Source organism: Lutra lutra, chromosome 9 (assembly GCF_902655055.1).
Source record: "Lutra lutra chromosome 9, mLutLut1.2, whole genome shotgun sequence".
In the NCBI taxonomy this organism is placed as follows: Eukaryota; Metazoa; Chordata; class Mammalia; order Carnivora; family Mustelidae; genus Lutra; species Lutra lutra.
This window is the reverse complement of record NC_062286.1, coordinates 112,178,595-112,201,162: the sequence shown is the minus strand read 5'-3', so window position 1 is coordinate 112,201,162 and position 22,568 is coordinate 112,178,595. Positions and strand designations below refer to the sequence as shown.

The 22,568-nt window shown below is 42.4% G+C and overlaps 1 protein-coding gene across 5 annotated transcripts in view; it reads left to right on the top strand.

Annotated features, from left to right (window-relative positions):
* MCM8 (minichromosome maintenance 8 homologous recombination repair factor) overlaps window positions 1-11,552 on the top strand; it is a 46,793-nt gene extending 35,241 nt beyond the window's left edge. For 4 of the 5 annotated variants that reach the window (XM_047743730.1, XM_047743727.1, XM_047743729.1 and 1 more), the window contains 2 exons: window positions 8,814-9,003; window positions 11,367-11,552. In XM_047743730.1, coding sequence (XP_047599686.1) covers window positions 8,814-9,003; window positions 11,367-11,459 — 283 coding nt within the window. In that variant the 3' untranslated portion in view covers window positions 11,460-11,552. Of the gene's footprint in view, window positions 1-3,782; window positions 3,939-8,813; window positions 9,004-11,366 lie in introns of those variants that run through there. The other variant, XM_047743731.1, reaches the window with a different exon arrangement.
* Window positions 11,553-22,568: the final 11,016 nt, after the last annotated feature.

Genomic DNA, 22,568 nt, shown 5'->3' with positions numbered 1-22,568 from the left:
ATTCTCTGAACAAATGATACTTCCTTGGTTTAAAATATCTGTGTAAATCTTTATATTAAAAATGTGTTTTTTGAATGGGTAATACATTCACATAGTTCTAAAATAAATGCAAGAATACGTATTTTGAGAATGCTCAAAAGCAACGTCATAATAGGTAAAATCATCAGCACTTAATGACTACTAACCCTTTCAACCAATTCCTAACATAATATCTTTGGTCTGGTGCGTCAGTTTAGTATTACACAGTGCCTGCACTGTCCATTTTCTCTTTTACATGATTCAGTACTGGTTTTGAGGGGTCTTGTAGATGAAATTTTTACCAAGCTGGCTTCATTCCCTCTCCAGTTGACTTCATTGTGTTGGAGACTCTCCAGTTGCCATTTATAAGCAACCAGGTAGTCTAGGAATTACAAGACTGTCTCCTACAACGTGCTGCCGGAGGTTCAGTGTACTAGCATATGACATAGAAGAGTGCTCACAAATACCGGTTGTCTGCCTGACTTCTGGTAGACCAGACCAGTAAGAAACCTAGAGATTGCCCTAACAGAGATCCTTTTGTCTCACTAGAAAACTAAGTCAGTGAATCTAACCAAACTTACAGAAAATCTGGATTCTAAACCTTTTCCCCCCAGTTAAAAACAAGGACAAGCAGTAGGGACTTCTTGTTTAATGACAAAAAGTTGCCTCTTTGTTTACATTCTTTCTGAGCATCTTGCTCTTAAACTCTCCATCTGTGTGGGTGGGGCTAACATTTGCTTTTCCATTTAATGATCTCTCACCCTTTGGGCCTTCTGGCCTGACTCTGCGAAACAGTGTCATGTGCTTCTACTTCATAGACTTTTGGCTATCAAGCAAATCAAGGATAAAACTACCTTGTCACTTTCTTTTACCTGTAACATTCTGTTTTTGAAGCTTCACCCTTATTTAGTTTCCATAGGCCTCAGACCCCAGCCATTGCCTCAAGCAGCCATCTGGTATTTCTCCACAATAAGTCCACTGGTCTGATTTGTTCTCATATCTGAGCATTACACTTAAGATAAATTATTCTTTCCACCGTTTTGATAAAAATGGTATATTGCTAATTTGTAATTGGTTTTGCATGTCTGAATCTTCATCTTGGACAGTGTTTACATGTACTTTTCCATCCAAGAGGAACTCTGTGGCATTTCTTGTAGAACTTTATATTTGTTTCTACTTCTCAAAACTGCCTTGCTGGTAACTCTGAATTAGCCTTAGGCTGTCAGTTTACTTCTATGCTTCAAAAAAACTTACCTCGTTGTTAACTATAAACGTGACATTACCAGGTTGTTTCTGTGAATTGAATGTGCTTTATTGGCTTTCATAAAAATTTTCAGATAATGAGAATAGGCTGTTCCTAGTGATTGGAATTACCTGCTGTTATTTCCATAGTGTATTTCAAGACTCAGTTAAACACACTGAGACTAGATTGTGAATTAAACTTTCCGTACTTTCTGACCTTAGTCTATACTCTGTAATAGCAGGGATTTTATCTGTTGTATTTACCAGTGTACTTCCAGGATCCAGAATCCTACCTACCACACAGTATGCCCTCAGTAAATATACTGTATTGATAGTAAAGTTAACTGTAGTAATCATTTTTCAGTCATTAACTCTTCATTTCAGAGTTTCTTCCTCTTGAGTTTTTGAATGTTTGCCCTTAATGTGTTTTTGAACCTGTAAAATTACATTTTAACTTGGAAGCAGTAGTCAAAATAAGAAAAATCTAAACTTTGATACAGTTGATCATAGTTATCAAAGCACATAGCTATAAAAACTAGATGTTTATGGGTAAAAGTTTACATAAGTTTTCTTTAAAATTAAAAATATACTTGTTAGGGTCCGTGATCAAAGGAACGAGACTGATATAAAACGAAAATCAAACAAAGCTTTATTTCACGCCAAGCATCAAAAATCAAACTGACCGGTCAGGGCTATCTCTTATGAAAAGACGATGACGCTGATTCCAACAAGGTAACTCCCAAGAAGGCCGCTCCGGACGAGGCTGCTTTGCAGATGAGGCCGCTCCCCGGACAGGGCCGCTTCCAAGAAGAGGCCACTCTGGAGGAAGCCGCTCCCAGGACGAGGCTGCTCCCGATGACAACTGCAACGATGACAAGGAGGACAACACCGATGACAGACTCTGCTCCCCATGACGCCACTCTGACAAGGCTGCTCTGGCAAGGCTGCTCCGGCGAGGCCGCTCTGGAGGAAGCCTCTTTCCCGACGATGCCGCTCACCGAGTAGGCCTCTTTCCAGACGAAGCTGTTCCCCGGAATGACACAGCTCCGGCGAGGCAGTGGCTCAGGGTTCCCGGCGAGGTTGCTGCTGTCTAGGCCATTCCCCGTGGCGCCACTGCCGAGGGTCGCAGTGTGTGGGTGGGGCCGCTGGCGTCGGGGTGCTGGTGGCATGGGACTGCTGGCGGCGCGGGACCGCTGGCGTCTCGACCGCTGGCAGCTGGACTGCTGGCGGCTCGGGGGCGCAGGCGTCAGGACTGCTGACGGCGCTGGACTGCTGGCATCTGGACCGCTGGCGGCTCAGGGCCGCTGGCATCTGGACCGCCGGCATCAGGACCACTGGCATCTTGACCGCTGGCGGCTCAGGTCCACTGGTGGCTCCGCGGCCCCCCCCCCCCCGTGCCACTGTCGAAGCCACGGTGTGGGCAGGGCTGCTGGTGTCAGGGTGCCGGCGGCTCCGGATTGCTGGCGGCTTGGCTGCTGGTGGCTCCGCTGCGGCGCCGCTGCCTGCCGAAGCCGCGGTGTGGGCGGGGCTGCTGGCTTCAGGGCCGCCAGCGGCTTGGGGCGGCAGGTGGCTCAGGTCCGCTGGTGGCTCTGCTGCTCTCCGCAGCGCAGCTGCCGAAGCCGCAATGTGGGTGGGGCTGCTGGCATCGGGGCCGCCGGCGGCACTTATAGCTCTTACAAGAGCTGTTACAGCTCTTCTTCTTCTCCCGCGGACTCTTCTGCTTCTTCTTCCTTCTTCTTCTGACAGCTCTCCTCCTCCTCTCCTTCGCCAGCCTCACAGACCAACCTTTATGGGGGTGGTTGAGCCCCGCCCCTATACAGGTAGCCAATTGAATCCTAATTCACCCAGTGGATATACCCATGCCACACCGATTGGACGTTTCCACCCGGCCTGCCCCGCCCCTACTTCTGGGGTCCACAAGCTAGTTCCTCTGGGAGGGGCAGGCCCTTACAATACTAAGAAGAGGGCACTCTTGGGTGGCTCAGTTGGTTAAGCAACTGCCTTTGGCCCAGGTCATGATCCCAGAGTCCCGGGATTGAGTCTCGCATTGGGCTCCTGCCTTAATGGTGAGCCTCCTTCTACCTCTGACCCTCTCCTCCCTCATGCTGTTTCTCACTCTCTCTCTCTCAAATCAATCAATCTTTTTTTTTTTTTAAATATACTAGAAAGTACCGGAGAATAGAGCCATCTTGAAAGATGAAAGAATATTGAGTTTTTTCTCTTTCAGGAAAGTGGCTCAGATATTTATAAATCTTCACATCTGAACCCATATAGCTCAGATTCAGATCCTACATATGCCACTCATTGGCTCTGTAACCTTTGGCAAATAACTTACCTTACTAGACTTTCCTTCTTCATCTGTAAAATGGGAATAAGAATAGTCCCTAAATCAGAGGATTGTTGGGCTAAATGGGGTAGGATATGGTGGTTAAATATAGTTAAGGTGAACATAAGTTAATAATAACATAATAGCATAAAGCATTTTTGAAAAGTATGAGAAATAAGCTCTTGTTCTGTTATGGAATGGGGACTGGATCCTGGACAAAAAAAACCAAGCAGCATTCGGAGACCTTGAAGGATCACGGAGGTTTATTTTATGCTGGCAGGCTCAGAGGAGAGTAATCTCTCTAGGTCTGAGCCCCAAGCACAAACAAAGGGGGTAGGTTATACACTTTTACTTCCATATCTGTGCCACTCTTATGGCTGTGGCCTGTGGGGCTAGGTGGGGCTAGAGGAAAAACTGGAATGGCCCTGGGGCCGGGACTTGGATTCCCTTGCTGGATTGGTTGGCCACCTCAGAACACAGATTTATTTTATCATTCCCCCCTTTGATGCCCTTTTAAACACCTGGTTTAGAGGGCATCATTTTTATTATCTAGGGGGCAATAGTAAGGAGCAGCTGGAGTCTGATCTTGGCAATGTGTGATAAGCCTGGTAAGGGCATTAAAAATACAAGGACCAAATGCTACTGAGAGGAGGAGCATAAGGAGGGGGCCGATGAGGGGGGTGAACCAAGGGAACCATTTGCTAGTAATGGTAATACGAGAGTTGAGAGGTCCCCCCTGCCCCCACCAACGCCAGGTCAGGCAAGCTAAAGGCAGTGAGGAGGAACAGCACACCACGTAGCAGAAAACGAGGACTGACTGGGGTCAGGAAAATCATGGTGAAATGTGCTTAGGAGTAGACCTCAGTTGTGAGTCCACAACCTTAGTTAGAGGGAGCCATTGTGGCTAGCCAGACACCAGATAAAACCTGTGGACAAGTAAGGGCAGTAAAACACCCTAGGGTTACTCAGTAAACAATAATAATGGCAAGTCTCTGGGGAAAGTCCAGTCAGAAGGGGCAATAGTATAGAGTCCAACCCCTAGGATGAGGAATATCATGCTGATGAGAGCTAGGGACCACGGCAAGCAGGTGTTCATTATTTGGTGGGGTCTCGTCAGAGATGAAGCCAGAGTGGATCTGTAGGGTTTGACTGGACTTTCCACTGATGTGGCTCATCATCTGAGTGATGGGCTTTTTTTCATTCTGGAGTGTTGGACCCATAGGATGATACCAGAGATCTTAAGGGTAGTAGAGGTGGTTAGAATAACAGTGTGAGACCCTGTCCATTGTGGTTTGAGGGGGTCCTTTTTTTAATCTTTGATCTACACTGCCTGGAAGGAGTGTACCCGGGACCCTAAGGAGATTGGGGCCCTCTCAGGGCCTTTGTAATTATTTAAGGTGGCCCCAGGGCCTGAAGGGTTTTTTTTTTTGTTTTTTGTTTTTTTTAATCTCCAATTTGATGTAAGTTTCCTGGAAGGCTCCCCAGGCATGGGGGAGGCCATCCATATGCTAATTTGAAAGGGTAGTAATGTAGAGTCCCAGGTGTGCAGCAGGCATGTAGGGGTGGGGTAGCAGATTTGGCCATGGGAGGCTAGTCTCCTGACAAAACTTTGCTAAGGTTCCCTTGAGGGTGTGATTCATTTGCTGTTTTCCCTGAGCTTTGTGGCTGGTAGGCAGTGTGGAGTCTCCAGGTGATGCTGAGACTTGGTTAAGACCTGTACAATGTCTGCTACAATGCGGGCCTACTCTCACTATGGATTGTTAATGGCAGGCTGAACTGGGGCACGATCTCCCACAAGAGGACTTTGGCTACTTCCCGGCTTCACTCCATCCTGGTCGGGAAGATTTTGACCCATCCAGAGAATATGTATACTTTTACTAGGAGATATTTGAATCCACTGCTTGGCTGCATGTTTGTGAAGTCTATTTCTAGATCTTTGAAAGGGGTTACTTCCATCCCCGGACGCCTGGTGGGCGGGGGCTGCGGTGCAGGTCGAGCATTATTTTTAGCACATGTTACGCATTGCTCACTGGCTGCTCGACATACTGCTGGCTGCTGGCTGATGTCTGATGTAGTAGTACTTTTGGAGGGTCTGTAAAGCAGTTTTTTCCAGGTGGGGGAGTTTGTGGTATTTTTTGACTAGATGTCTTCCTGTTGCTGTTGAGATGAAGACATGCCCATCTGGCATCATCCACCAACTCTTTTTAGTCCAGGTGGCCCCCTCAGCCATGTCCTTACTGGCTGTGGTCTTGGCAGCCTCATCTGCCAGGTGATTTCCCCGTGCTATGGAGTTGTCTCCTTTCAGGTGTCCCTTACAGTGCAGGATTGCTATTTCTCTTGGAAGCCAGATGGCTTTGAGGAGTTTTAGTATCTCTTCATTTTTGATAGCTTTTTCTGCGGCAGTTAGAAGGCCCCTCTCCTTGTAGATGGCCCCCTGTATATGCACAGTAGCAAAGATGAACCAAGAGTCAGTGTGGATGTTGACCCACTTGCCTTCATTGAGGGTGAGGGCTCCGACTAAGGTGTATAGTTACGCCTGTTGTGCTGACTGTGCAGCTGGTAATGCCTTAGCGTCTAAGACTTCAGTGCTTGTGGTCACTGCATAATATGCTTTCTGGGCACCTTTTTTTTTTTTTTTTAAAGATTTTATTTATTTATTTGACAGAGATCACAAGTAGGCAGAGAGGCAGACAGATAGAGAGGGGAAAGCAGGCTCCCCGCAGAGCACAGAGCCCGATGTGGGGCTCGATCCCAGGACACTGGGACCATGACCTGAGCCAAAGGCAGAGGCTTTAACCCACTGAGCCACCCAGGTGCCCCTCTGGGCACCTTCTTGTAGGTAACTGCTGCCATCACTGAACAGCACAAGCTCTGGGTTTTTTATGGCTTGATCCTGTAAGCCTGGACAGCTTGCATAGACTTTATCAGTTACTTTGGAACAGTTATAGTCTGGTTCCCCTTCTTCCGTGGGGAGAAAGATTGCTGGGTTTAATGTTCTTACTGTTTTGGATTCTCGCAGAGGAGCCCTTGGTATCGTGTTAGCGGAGAGCTGGAAAGGAAGCGGTGCCCGTGTGTTCATGAGGGTCGCAACTGTATGAGGAACCTTGACATTAAGTTCTTACCCTGGGGTGAGCTTGTCTGTCTCCTTAATGAGTAGTGACTGCTAGCACCCTGAGGCATGGTGGCTATCCTGCTGCCACAGAGTCCAGTTGCTTTGACAGATATGCAACTGGCCTCTGCCAGGGCCCAACAGTCTGGGTGGGTACCCCGAGTTCTTTTTTGTGTATAAAGAGATTGAAGGGTTTTTCTTACGTGGTATGCCCAGGGCTGGAGCCCACCCCAAGAAAGCCTTTATCTCTGTGAAGGCAACCTTTGCTTCCTCAGTCCAGGCGCAGGGGGTTCTCGATTTGGTCCCCCTGAGAGATCATAGAGGGGTCTTTTTATTGCTGAGAACCCAGGAATCCAGATGCGGGAGACTACTGCAGCCCCCAGGAATTCTTGTAGGCCCCCCTTTTTTTCTAGGGTTATGGCAAATAGATGACTTTCTTTTTCTCTGGCCCTAGTTCTCTCTTCTCTTTGGTGAGGAGGAAACTGAGAGATTGGACCCGTTGTTGGCAGATGTGTGCCTTCTTCCATGAGGTTAGGTATCCCCAGTTTGACAGGAGCTCTGGAGGGCCTTTGTGCCTTTTGTGCAGTCTTCTTGTGTGTCACTGGCGAGGAGGAGGTCATCCACATACTGGAGGAGGATGCATGGATTTGGGACCACTGTAGGGAAACAGCTACCTCATTGATGGCCCGCAGGACCAGGTCCTCACCTGACAAGTCTCTTTTGAGTCTTGCAGGAACAGCAGAGCAGGGCTTGTCCAAGGTGACCAAGTGGGAGACTGCCAAAGATTAGGCAGGGTGTGCTTTCTCCGTTACAACCCCTTGTTGCGTCACTGCAACACTATTGCCCCCAAACTGGTGGCAACAACGGGCCAGTGTGGTTGGGTTTCCCAGTGAGGGAACCAAATGTTACGGAACACAGACTGGATCCTGGCCAAAAAAATCACGTGAAACTCAGAGACCTTGAAGGATCAGAGCTTTATTTTACACCAGCAAGCTCAGAAGAGAGTAATCTCACAAGGTCTTAACCCCAAGCACAAACAAAGGGGTTATTTTGTACACTTTCACTTCCGTATCTGTGCCCCTCTTGTGGCTGTGGCCAGTGGGGCTAGGGGAAGACCTGGAATGCCCCTGGGGCTGGGACTGGGATTCCTTTGCTGGATTGGTTGGTCACCTCAGAACAGAGATTTTATCAGTTCATTATATTTATTCACATTAATTAAATTACATGTATTATTTATTACAGTCTTATTTGGATGATTCATTCCTATTTGTACAGCTTTCTCTTTCATGTGGGCTCTTATTGTTCAGGGAACAAAATGAAGCTATGTTTTAGAAGCCCTGTAAACTCACTGCTGTAAGCTCCTTAAGGGCAGGAATTATAACTGTTTTATTCACCACTACGAATCTACTGCCTAGCAGGTGACGAATTTGTATTTGATTAACCAATTCTGGATTTAAGTAACATTTTTGCCTATAAGCCATGATCTGTTCCATTGTACAGGCAGGGAATCAGCCACAGAACTGGATTACAGATGATGGCTAATTGTATCTCTGGTGTTTTCCGACTTCTGGCTAAAATCTACTATAAAATACATATGTCTTTCCTTGATGATACTGTGAAAATAAGAGGAAGCAGCAGAGAACTAGTGGATCCTTTCATTTCTGTCATGACTGCAAGTCTGCAGAACCCTTCTAGTTCATTCCCATGGTATTTTTAAACATCTTTCACTTGTCAGATGCTTCCCTAGGAACTGGGAACATCTTTATCCTCTAGAGCCTAAATTTAATATGTTTAGAATTTCTTTTTTTCATGAATCAAAAAGAATTTTCCAGGTATTTATATCACAGTTTATCAACTTTGTTGCTATCAACTTCTTAAGCTTTTCTCTTCTCAAACGTACAAGTTTCTTAAAAGTGGTAACTATGTCTAAAAATGTCTTTATCTCCACATAGTTCAAACCATAGTGAATTTCATGGTGGCCATTCAGTCAGTACATGTTTAAATTTTTGCTACATGAGCCTCATGGTTATGTACACATTTTTCTTCTTATAACCTGAGACAAAAAATTTTGTAGCCATGCCACATTGTGTAACTTTGTTTTTCTCTCCTCTCACTAAGTATGCTAGGAACTTATTCTGATGAATTTGGGAACCTAGATTTTGAGCGATCCCAGCACGGTTCTGGAATGAGCAACAGGTCAACAGCAAAAAGATTTATTTCTGCTCTCAACAACATTGCTGAAAGAACTTATAATAATTTATTTCAATTTCAACAACTTCGGCAGATTGCCAAAGAACTAAACATTCAGGTATGATAAGCCAAATGCTTAATACATCTTTTTTATGACAATCTCATGAGGTCTTTAATAAGTATAGAGCTTTTAAATTTCAAAAGATTTGGGGGCGCCTGGGTGGCTCAGTGGGTTATGCCTCTGCCTTCAGCTAGGTCATGGTCTCAGGGTCCTGGGATTGAGCCCCGTATCGGGCTCTCTGCTCTGCAAGGAGCCTGCTTCCTCCTCTCTCTCTGTCTGCCTCTGCCTATTTGTGATCTCTCTCTGTGAAATAAATAAGTAAAATCTTTAAAAAAAATTTTTTTTTCAAAGGATTTGGATGACTATGGAAAACAGTACAAAATTTCCCCAAAAATTAAAAATAGAATTATGCTATGATCCAACAATCACACTACTGTGCACTTATCCAAAAAATACAAAAACACTAATTGAGAGTGATATATGCACCCCTGTATTTATCACAGCATTATTTACAGTAGCCAAATTATGGAAGCAACCTAAGTGTCCATCTATAGATGAATGGATAAAGAAGAAACAGTATGTGTATACACACACACACACACACACACACACACACACACACCTGGAATATTACTCAGCCATTAAAAAAATGACATCTTGCCATGTGCAACATGGATGGAGCTAGACAGTATAATGCTAAGTGAAATAAGTCAGAGAAAGACAAATACCATATGATTTCACTCATATGTGGAATTTAAGAAACAAAAAAAGAGAAGGAAAGACAAACCAAAAACAGACTCCTAACTATAAAGAACAGATGGTTACCAGAGGGGAGGTGGGGGGAGGGGATGGGTAAAATAGGTGAAGGGGATTAAAAGTACACTTTACCAGCTATACCTGGCTGGCTCAGTCAGTGAAGGATGCAACTCTTGATCTCAGGGTTGCATGTTCAAGCCCCACACTTGGGTGTAGAGATTACTTAAAAATAAGAATCTTTAGGAGCGCCTGGGTGGCTCAGTCAGTTAAGCATGTGACTCTTGATTTGGCTCAGGCCATGATCTCAGAGTGTTCAGACTGAGCCCCAAGTTTGGCTCTGCACTCAGCAGGAAGTCTGCTTAAGATTCTGTCTCCTGGGGTACCTGGGTGGCTCAGTCGTTAAGTGTCTGCCTTCGGCTCAGGTCATGATCCCAGAGTTCTGGGATCGAGTCCCACATTGGGCTCCCTGCTCCGCCAGAAGCCTGTTTCTCCCTCTCCCACTTCCCCTGTTTGTATTCCCTCTCTCACTGTCTCTCTCTCTCTCTGTCAAATAAATAAATAAAATCTTTAAAAACAAAAATGATTGTCTCCCCCTTTCCCTCTGTCCCTCCCACTCCTGTATGTGCTCAATTACAGGTGCATTCTCTCTCTCAAATAAATAAGTAAATCTTTAGAAAAAATTAAAAATAAATCTTTTTTGTTAAGTACACTTATTATGAGAGGACTAAATAATATGTGGAATTGCTGAATCACTCTACGGTACCCCTGAAATGAATATAACACTAGTTAACTATTTCTGGAACTAAAATTTAAAAAATAAAATGGAGATTGAAAAAAAATAATATTTGGATGAAAAGAATGGAATAGGATTTTTTGGAGAATTTCAAAATATAAGCTTATTTTTTTTATTTAAGCTATGAAATGAGCTGCTCAGAGCTTTTTTAAAAAGTTGTTATCTAAAACACACATTTACCTCTTTTTCAGTATCTTGACAATTGGGAGAAACACGGCAAGACTCACTTTCCATATTTCTCTGACCGTCCCATGTGGGCAAGTCATCTTAACATCTTTGAATCTCAGTTTCCTCATTTGTTAAATAGACATATTCCACCTGCTCTACGTACTTAAAAGTTTTAGTGAAAATGGATGTAAGCACACAAAAGTTTACACAGAAAATTGCCTACTTGATGTCAGAATTGAAGCTAGTCTAATTTTTGTTTTGAAGCTAATCTAAAACAAAAATAAAAAAGTACTCTGGGGGTGCCTGGGTGGCTTAGTCAGCTAAGCATCTGCCTTCCACTCAGGTCATGATCCCAGGGTCCTGGGATCGAGTCCTGTATTGGGCTCCCTGCTCAGCCGGCAGCCTGCTTCCCCCTCTCTCTCTGCCTCTCCCCCAGCTTGTGCTATCTCTCTCAAATAAATAAAATCTTAAAAATACTCCGGATCCTAGAGTTTTTATTTTTTATTGGCTCAGCTAATCAACTAGAATAGAATCTCATAATAGAATTGAAAGCTCATATGTAAGCAGTTTTCTCTGAGGAAATAAAAATAAATTTATTTGCCTAAGAAACTTGAGATTTGTATATATCTGTTTGAGGGATTCATTTTATAAATCATATTTTTGCATATTACTTAATGGGCTTTTTTTTTATATTTTATTCCAGGTTGCTGATTTTGAAAATTTTATTGGATCACTAAATGACCAAGGTTACCTCTTAAAAAAAGGCCCAAAGGTTTACCAGCTTCAAACTATGTAAAAAGACTACCAAACCAGCACCTCCAGGGATTATTAGCAGTTTAAAACCATCTCAGTAATAAAGAATATGTTAAAAAAAAAATACCGTTCTCTAGAAAATGACATGCTAAAAGTAATAGGAAAAGAGTGTTAATTTAAAAAGTAACAAAGTCAGGTGCTTATTTTTTACAGCTTTTCTGAAAGATTAAAAATAAATTGTTCATATTTTTAAATGATATGTAGTTTTATTTTTGAACTCTTTTATTCTTATAAATATTTCATAGTTTTTTCTTTTTATATTAAATGTTCCATCTGGGTAAGTATTTGCAAAGTTACATCTTAAAGTTTAAATAGTTCTGACATACAAATACTGAATATCTTTCAGAAATAAATTAAAACCAACTTTCCAAAACAAATTGGAAATATTTTATATTGACATATTTAACTTAACATCTTAGCTACTGAAAAAAATTTTAAATGATATGTTCTATTACCAAAGTTAAATATGTACCTGTTTTAAGTCAGTAGCTGTACAACACTTATATTAAAAAACCAAGCAGCCTCATTAACTTACTACACAGAAAGTGTAAATGCTCTTCTAAACCCTCCTGCATGCACACAATTTCCCATTTCGTTCCAATTTAGTTAATATGTCATGATCTTGTGTTAAATCTACATTTAGCCTCAACATTATTATGACTATTGAATATATTTCCTTTCTTGTACCAGACTTTTTTGTTTTCCTTAGAGTTAATAATCAGTTTTTCAACCATTTAGCTTTCTCTGTATCTACCACTAATTTGGCCCAGAGGCTCCACTGCAAGGCTCCTCTTAGAACAGGTAAACAAGAGGCGCCTGGGTGGCTCAGTGGGTTAAAGCCTCTGCCTTTGGCTCAGGTCATGATCCTGGGGTCCTGGGATCAAGCCCCACATTGGGCTCTCTGCTTTCTCTCTCTGCCTGTCTCTCTGCCTACTTATGATCTCTGTCAAATAAATAAGATCTTTAAAAAAAAAAAAAAAAAAGGTGCGAACAAATCAAATAGTCTATTTTAATTTCTTGGGGACATTTCTCCTGGTTCTCTAGCGTTTTCCAGTCTGAACTACATAGCTGTCATTTTGGGACTTCTCATTTTCTGTCTCATTTCCTAACTTTTGTGTCTTTTTCTTGTTTCACTGCCTCCTTTTGGTAGAACCATCTTCTAGCAGCTTCCTGAGAACAGTTCATTAGGCACATTCTACCCTTCCCTCTGGATTGATAGTTTGGGCATAAAATTTTAGTTTGCAAAACTAAAAATAGATGTTGCTCTATTACTTCTAGTTTTCGGTGTTCCTGTTTAGAAATGCAAGGCCATTGTTTTTATTCTTGCCATGTGATCTTTTTTATCTTGAGAAGGTACTGGGACTTTCCCTTTTCCCAGGTACTCTGAAATTTTATTATGTTTCATAGCTATCCCAGTAGTTTCTTATGCCAAAAATATTGGTGTTATCTTTACCTCTTTTTTTCCTCTTACCCTTATATTAGTCCATCAAAAAATTCACTCAGCACTTTTAATTACTTCTAGTTCCATTATCCTGGACCAAACCACATCTCTCGTCTCACTTTGTAAGGACAAAGACTTTGCTTCATTCTGTAACCGCTGCCCCAACAGGTAAAACAAGATTCTGATACATACGCCATGAAGTCAATACACATAAATGGGTGATTATAAACCTTATAAATAAGGACACAGAACTTAACCAAAGTACGTAAGCAACTTGATTTAAGAATATGAAAATTTTCAAGAGAATACAAAAGGTTTCTAGCAAGAGATGGAGGCATTCTCCCCTTTCTCTCCTGTGAAGTTGCTCACAACCAAAAAGGAGACTGAAAAATAAAAATAGAGAGTCCATCTTCTGTGAACTAGAAGACAACTAGTCCCCAAACCCAACACACTAGGAAAAGCTGCCAAAAGCTATCGGGTTGACCCAGACAGCCTTCCAAGGGGGAGGAGGCTGAGATGGTGCCTGGTGGTGAATACTGTAGAAGAAACCAACAAAGCCCATTTCTTAAAATGTACTTTACACACGTTTTGGGGTAAAAAAAACTCCGTTTGCAGTCGTGCAGGTATGGCATATAGGTTGGCAGCAGCAGCTACTCCGGATCTTGCTGGAGTACAGAAATTGATGGAGCAAGGTTGTAGTACATAGTAGCCTATACTGTGAACTAGAACACACAGTATATATAGCCATATAAATATACTGCATTGTGTTGTTCAAAGAAGAAGAAAATAAATACTGTTTAAAAAGTCAAAGGTGAGAACTATGATAGGGAGAAACTTATAGGGGAAAAGATGATAATTATCAGAAGAATCTCCTCTGGTTTTCTTCCATCTTGTGTTGTTTATTTTGTTTCAGTTAATCACAAGGCCAAACTAGCAGCCAAAATTGTTTACATCTCTGTGATCCTGGCTTTTGCAACTAACAGCCTCCAACCACAAACCCCAACACTTGTGTTTCACTTCCTCCCCAGTAAAGGCCATCCCCACCTAAAAACTTCCCACAACTATAGCAATAAAGGCCTAGGGTTCCCCTCACTCTTGTCTCCTGACCAACCTGGGTGCTTCCCCATGTGGCCCTTTGTGACATGATATGCCCCCTTCTCTTAGTAAATGTAATTAATGCTTTCCAAAAGTGGTTGTCTCTTGTCAACTCATACCTGATTAAAACAAATCTCAGGTACAAATTTTAGAACAAAAACAGCAAGAAAACATTACATCATGAAAAGTTGGTTGGTTTTTTTTTTTAAGATTTTAATTATTTATTTGACAGAGATCACAAGTAGGCAGAGAGGCAGGCAGAGGAAGGGAAGCAGGCTCCCCGCTGAGCAGAGAGCCCTATGCAGGGCTCAATCCCAGGACCCTGGGATCATGACCTGAGCTGAAGGCAGAGGCTTTAACCCACTGAGCCACCCAGGCGCCCCTCATGGAAAGTTTTTAAAATAAGAGCCTAACATAATCATGATGTTAACTTAAACCTAAGTATGTCACATTAATAAATGCAAATAGACTCATCTATTTTTTTTTTTTTTAAGATTTTTTTATTTATTTATTTGACAGAGAGAGATCACAAGTAGACGGAGAGGCAGGCAGAGAGAGAGAGAGAGGGAAGCAGGCTCCCTGCTGGGCAGAGAGCCCGATGCGGGCCTCGATCCCAGAACCCTGAGATCATGACCTGAGCCGAAGGCAGCGGCTTAACCCACTGAGCCACCCAGGCGCCCTAGACTCATCTATTGAAACAAAAAGATTTTCAGATGGGTTCACAAGCTGTTGTAAGCCAGATACACCTAAATAAATGTCATGTATTATCTGCAAGCTAACTCTAATCCCGGGCAACTCAGAATACCACTGTAGATTAGAGTGGAGTGGTGGAGCTATGGGGAGTAGCTACTGAACAGAACAACGCCTTTCACATCTTACCCCATGTTCACACTCTCACCTTGATTTCCACTGCTCCCCTGTTCCTCATTCAGTCTGCTTCAGTCATGATGGTCTCTGCTGGTTCTAGAACATCCCGGGCACATTTCCTATCTGAGGGCTTTTGCACATGGTGTTTCTACCATCCAATATGCTTTTCCACCAGAGAGCCACGTGGCTCATCCTTCCAACTCATCTGGGTCAAATGTCACCTTCGTAGTGACATCTTTCCTAGACACTGTTTATGAGACTGAGCGCTGCTACCTACTGCGCTAACGAGGCACCTGACACTGTTTAAAACTGCACTCCACCCCCTCCTCCCCGCCAACCCTACCTTCCTTCCTGCTTTGTTTCTCTGTAGCAATCAGTACAATCTAATATACTATGTAGTTTATTCATCTTTTTTATGTTTCTTTAGTTTGGCTAGAATGTAAGCTCCATAGGGATAGGAATTTTTTACTATTATCTTCACTGTTAAGTCTCCGGTCTCTATAGCAGATAGCCTTAGGAACATTGGAATGGACCATGAAGATTCAGTTATGGTACCAGCTAGGTGACAATACCTTGCAAGTCTGGGGTACCATCCTATGTGAACTTCTCCAAGCTAGTGCCCACTTTATGGTTCTGTTTCTCTCACAGCCAGAAGACACGGGCCTAGGAACCAAGGTACAAATTTTAGAACAGTTTTACTGTTACTTCTAATGACCATTCATAAAGTTTTTTTTTGCATCCCCATAAAATTGGGCTTTACTAGCTAGAGGTCTTACTATCTGAAGGAGGAATACGTCTGTCAGAGGGACACAGCAATGGGCCCACTGAACTGGAAGTTGAGACGGAAGTAGAAAACAAAGAGGATTAATGGGTTTACCTGAGAATGAGGGGGAAACTGAGTAACTCCTCTAAATGGGGGCATGGGGGACATTTCTGAATCTCAAAAAGAATCTTCTGGGGCAGCTCCTACTATATTCACATCCACCAGTAAGGGATGATGGAAGGCTACAGGCAAGACCTCCGTAGGCTCAAACTCCTCAGGAATGAAGCTTTGAGTCACTCCACAAGGTCAAGAATTCAGAGCAGCTGAGATGCTGACTGAGCAAAAAGGGAGTAAGGAGTGGGAATGGAGGAAGATAGTTCTAAACATTAACAACAACTTCATGGCCCTCATGACCAGTTGGGGAGAGCTCTGCACTGTACATTAACCAATTTACCTTCCCCTCTTATTTTCCTCTCGTGTTTTAAATGGATTGGTGATAATTAACTTGACAATTTAGTCCTAAGGATAGAGGTTAACAAGGTGAGAATGCGGGGTGCCTGGGTGGCTCAGTGGGTTAAGCCTCTGCCTTCGGCTCAGGTCATGATCCCAGGGTCCTGGGATCGAGCCCCACATCGGGCTCTCTGCTCTGCAGGGAGCCTGCTTCCTCCTCTCTCTCTCTCTGCCTGCCTCTCTGCCTACTTGTGATCTCTGTCTGTCAAATAAATAAATAAAATCTTTAAAAAAAAAAAACAAGGTGAGAATGCAGCTGAAAAAGAAGAGGAATGTGTACCACATAGTCAGTTATGGGCCTGTATGAATAACTCTCCTTTATAAAGGAGGGGGAAAAGGGTTCTTGCATTAATGTGTTATAGTTGCTATTGTTATACAGAAGGTTATGAATGGGTGGAATTTTGTATATGCATATTGCCGAGCCAAAGAGGTGAAGGTCGTGAATACAGCGATTTGATATCCAACCTTCATTCCTACCTCCTGGTAGGCTTTCCTATCACACAGAGACTAGGAAGCAAAGAAACCTGACATTTCCACACTCCTTTTGCTGCTAGCGTTCTGAGTGAGAGCTGGCTTGCACTGATGAGACGTCCTGTGTGGGATTTGGAAGGTGGAAGTGAGGAGAGAACCATCTTCCTCCAACATGGCATATGCAGTCGAGACATTTAATTTCTCTGCACCAGAATCCTAGCAGTAGTTGCGAAGCAGCTGGGGGGTGATGGCAGCACCCCCCATTCTCCACCTTCCTCCCTGTCATGGGGGTAGTGGCTCCTGCAGCAAGCCAGACCTTCCACCTTTTCCTAGGAGTCAGCTCTGGAGACCCAGCACAGAGCGCCCACGCCTCCACCCTTCCAACAATATGACAAGCACCCAATTCCATTATGCAATCCTTCTTACTGTGGTTACCGTCGTTTGTGTTTCCAGCAACTAAGCCCTCAGGGATTCATCCTTATCCAAAGCATCCCACCCAGATCATTACACAATACTTATGGTTAGAAGGCAACATTAATTCACACAAACTGCATACTGGCTTTATTTAAAGTTATGGAGGTAACCATTAGAACTAAAAACAGACAAGATGTATTAGATCTGCTCTAGGGAGTCGGCCTGGGGATGGAAAGGTAGAGTGTACCTATTGATTTCCATCATCAGCTTTTCTCCACGGTGGAATTAGTTACCATGTGTATATACAGCTTCAATCGTCCTCAGGTTCTAGTCCCCAGAACCTATGACTATGTTGGCTTACATGGCAAAGGAAAATTAAGGTTGCTGATCCTAAATTTTAGCTGATCCTAAAACTGGGAGACAGGCCTGATATAATCAGACATAACCTTGAAAGTGGTAGAGGGAGGCAGAACGACAGCGTCAGTGAGAGGAAGACTGCAGGAAAAAGGCACAACAGATGCAACACGTTGGCTTTTCTGACAGAGGGAGGAGGCATCAGACAAGGAATGTGGGTGGGCTCTGGAATCTGGAAAAGGCAAGGAAACAACCCCCTAGAGAGGAACACAGCCCTGTAAGCGACTTGACGTTTAAAGCCCAGGGAGACCCGCGTCAAACTCTGACCTACAGAGCTCTAAGGTCATAAATTTGTGTGAAGGCACTAAGTATGTGGCAATGTGTTGCAAGTAGCAATAGGACACTAATACAACATCTCGTACATGGTATTCTAACAGTAGCGGCCAAAATGTAGTCATAACGCTGAAAACCTGCTAGAGGAAAAAAAAAAAGGCAAGTCATGTCATTCTGTTGTCTCCTGCTCTCTGAATGTTGAATAATTGCTCAGTGAAAAAAACTCTCAGCTAAAATTTCAGTTGTGGAAGTTTTTAACATTTTTTTAAAAAAAGATTTTATTTATTTATTTGACAGAGAGAGATTACAAGCAGTCAGAGAGACAGGCAGAGAGGGGAGGAAGCAGGCTCCCTGCTGAGAGAGAGCCCAATGCAGGGCTTGACCCCAGGACCCCGAGATCATGACCCCAGCTGAAGGCAGAGGCTCAACCCAATGAGGCACCCAGGCTTTTTTAATATTTTGTTATTGACACCTCCCCTATGACACCATGAGATGCCGCCTTCCCACCTCCCCACTCCCTGCCCTTTGGCTATAGTCCTGTGCCATCAGAGGTTACCTAAACAGCAGCAAGACTAGAGGTTCTTGAAAGGGACCAGATGCCTCTCGGGCAGTTCTCAGAGAAAGGTCACATACCTTCACCAAGGCCAAGAACAAAAAGGGAGAATTTCTGGGTTGCTAAGTTTTAATTTGTTGTTTTAAGATTTTACTTATTTGACAGAAACAGAGACAGCAAGAGAGGGAACACAACAGGGGGAGTAGGAGAGGGAGAAGCAGGCTTCCCAGCCGAGCAGGGAGCCTGATGCAAGGCTCGATCCCAGAACCTTGGCAGATGCTTAACGACTGAGCCTCCCAGGTGCCCCTCTGGGTTGCTAAGTCAATGGCTCTAAAAGAAAAGTTGAGGCGACAGCCCTGTGTTTTCTCCACCTAATATATGAGATTAGGGGCTGCAGACACCAAGCACAAGACCTAACTCCTGGGAACACGGCAAATGGTTCCTAAGACCACCTGAACTCTGAGCTCAGAGGGTTGAGTGAGCACTGCCTAGTGGTTCTTACCTTGGGGTTGGTAAGTGGGTCTCCTGGGTGACAGGAATCCTTTAAATTTTACACAAAATTTGTGTTGCAGATGTTTTATAGCTTTTACCAGATTCTATAGGAGATCTAGAAAACATTCCTTGGAAGACATTTTTTTTTTATCTTTTAGGGACTGGAATCTAGATAGTGTGCAATCATGTAAGTTCTCTGAGAACAGAGACATGTGCGGGTTGCCTAGAATCTAGGACATGACTAGTATACAACAATTTTCTAAGTATTTGTGGAAAAAGGGAAAGAATACATTTAGGCTAATTTGCCTCCTGGGAAACGGGCTTGGAATTGATAAGAACAGAAAAGAGGGTTGGCTTTAGTACCAGAAAATCCATCCCAAACTCTGGCTGACATCTGCACAAGTTGACCTTACTTTGGTAATAATATCTAGTTTTACTGGGTAAAATCTGCATTTTAATAAGAAAGCAGTGAAAAATGTTTCAAAAGAGATCTAGCCCTGTACTTTGTTCATAATGTCCGAAGGGACCTAGTCTAACTGCAATTTTGCCAAGAAACACAACTGTTTTTAATGCTATCAGTACTGAGCTGCCCAGCTCTGTCCCCTCTTATCCTATGTATCAGCCTGTGCACCAGAAATAAGGTTAATCAATAACCTGATTTAACCGGGAAAAAAATTAATGCTGAGTTACACGGAGACATGGTTTATAAAAATATGAATAATAACGCTGCTTAATTCTTAAGGACTATGAAGTATGTGCAGGAAATTAATAGCTAAGGAATATGTACCATATTCAGAAACACTTTTTTTAAGATTTTATTTATTTATATGAGAGACACACACACACACACACACACACACACAGAGTGCAGGAGCGGGTGGGGAGGGGCAGAGGGAGAGGGAGAAGCAGACTGCCCACTGAGCAGGGAGCCCGATGTGAGCTCATCCCAGGACCCTGAGATCATTACCTGAGCTAAAGGCAGATGCTTAACTGGCTGAGCCACCCAAGTGCCCCCCAAAACACAAAACACTTCAAAAATTCTCATATTCAGTAATTACATGAACCCCTTTATTTGTTCTTATGTAATCTCTACACCCAACGTAGGGCTTGAGCTCAAGACCCCAAAATCAAGAGTCACTTGCTCCACCAACTGAGCCAGCCAGGTGTCCCTACATGGACCCCTTTAAAATGAACTAAAATGCTTAGGATTCTGTGGAGGAAAAAAAATTACCTTGTGCTCATATTTGAAGGCTTCTCTCAGAAGAAAATCACTGAAGGAGTCCACAGCATTGGTTTAATTTTTTTTCTGGTGGTTAATGAAGGTGATTTCTCACCTTCCAAAATTCAGCCACTTGCCCTGAAATAGAAAGGATAGATAAAAACATTAAAACAGGGTACCCTAAGCAACAAAAAGGACAACAAGATTCTTAAATTCTTGACAGGAACAAGACTAGAACAGAAAATAAAGCAAGTCATACACTAAATAATGTTAAAAATCCCTTTGTTATTTTTAAACTATTGCAAAGGGAAGAGGGTAAATATATTGAAACCAACTTTTTTACTTCCTCGTTTGTAGATAATGCCTGTCTTTGTGAGCATTTTTATTTCTTTTAGAGGTTCCTACAAGAATGGACTGCCTAAAAACTTAGGTAAAGCCTTGATAGATTTAGTACCAGCAGTACTTTTGCAGGAAGGAATAATGAAAAATTAGCACTAGAAGTTGACAAAAAAAGAAATAGTTTAGTTCACTCTTTTTTTTTTTTTTAAGATTTTATTTATTTGACAGAGAGAGGAAAAGCACAAGTAGGCAGAGCAGCAGGCAGAGGGAGAGGGAGAAGCAGGCTCTCCATTGACCAGGGAACCTAATGTGGGGCTTGATCCCAGGACTCTGGGATCATGACCGGAGCTGAGGCAGCCACTTAACTGACTGAGCCGCCCAGGTGCCCCTAGTTTAGATCTCTTAATAATTTAATCTCTTAATAAATTAAAGAGTGAGCTAAATTACAGAGTTTTGTTGGAGCTAATCTCTGCAAGTCTTGAGGAGGTTGGCCCTACAATGAATTCCCTCTCTTGTGTTTTGAATCTAAATCAAATCATTTTATTCCTTTCTATTTAAGGTTGTTGGTGTATTTATTACAATGATTGAAACCTGTGCCTTACTAGTTACTAGATACTGGCTTTTGTGTCAATACTTAATGGCTCACTCCTACAAAATTTAACTTGATTCCTAGAGAAACAATTTCAATTTTCTGGTTTGCTTTAACTTCCAATCATTATTATTTATATTTATATAAGATCCATTTGCAAAGCTACTTCTTTGCATTATCACTATTTTCTTCTGATCCCAAAAAACAGAAAGTGGCTCAAGTTTAGTGTGTCCCAGACTAAAAAAATTATTATAAATAACAAATCTATGCTTCATCGTATATCTGATATAAGGGGAGGGCACACATATTTCTAGTTTGTCAATTTATCAATAGAAAATATTAATAGATTTGGAATAGGGTCTTTTTTTTTTTTTCCCAAAAGCCTCAGATGTGTTGATAGTTAGCACAGCCAGACCTTTAGTGCTTTGCAACTTACCAAGGAAAGCATAAATGTGGCAAAATACTACTACTCTCTAAGGGCGGGATTTTTATTTTTACAACTTCCTCAGCAAAGGATCAATTAAAGGATAAGGGCCAAACACAGTATCGCTGTGATTGCACTATAGATATTAGTGGCTGTTAAAAGCATTTATGTTTTCACAGAACTAAAGTACACTGTCAACTTGGCTAATTATCCAAGGTTATTTATTTACAGTCTTTTTTCTTTTCATATTCTTTGGTTCTCTTAATGTTAGCACTTATATGATTGACCAGAGAAGTCAAGAAAATATGACTAGCATATTTTCGCTCTTTAAAAAAAATAATTCTAATAAAAAGAGTAGAGAGATAAAAATTTGAAATTAATTTCAAGCATGAGAATTAGGGTTTACATGTGGATTTTTTTTTAAAGGTTTTATTTATTTGAGAGAGAGAGAGAGAAAGATTGGGGGAGAAGCAGAGGGAGAAGTAGACACCCTGCTGAGCACGGAGCCTGCCAAATAGGCAGGGTTTGATCCCAGGACTCTGAGATCATGACCTGAGTGGAAGGCAGACACTTAACTGACTGAGCCACCCAGGCGCCCCTACATATGGATTCTTATTTGGATTTTTGTTACAGACTTCTCTAATTATTTTTTCCCAATTTGGGGGAAAAGTTCAGTGACAGAGATTCCCAATCCCCTCAGACATTTAAGCTGCCCACCTATTCAATCTTACTGGATAGAAATGAACAATTATAGATTTATAAAACAGAAAATGAACTTACTATAAAAAAAATACTAACTGTAGAATTTTAAGGTTTCCTTTGCCCTCCTCCAAACTATGTTAGGAAATATGTTACACTCTTTATTTACTTTATGTACCTACTATCTTATACCTGAAATTGTTTTCCGGGGTTTCTGCATTTTCTACATCCTTCATCCCAGATTAACCTGTTAATTTATTGACACCTGTCATGTTCTAGAAAATGAAATCAGAGATTAATACTTGGATATTCTCCTGTCTTAAAATGTTAGGGAAATGCAATGCTAGAAGCACTGTTACTCATTATTATTTATTTTTTAAAGATTTTTAAATAATCTCTACACCCAATATGGGGCTCAAACTCATACCTCCAAAATGAAGAGTCGCACGTTCCACTGACCAAGGCAGCCAAGCACCCCTACTTTTTAGTCCTATGTATTAGCCTGTCATTCATTGTCCTTTAGGCCAAA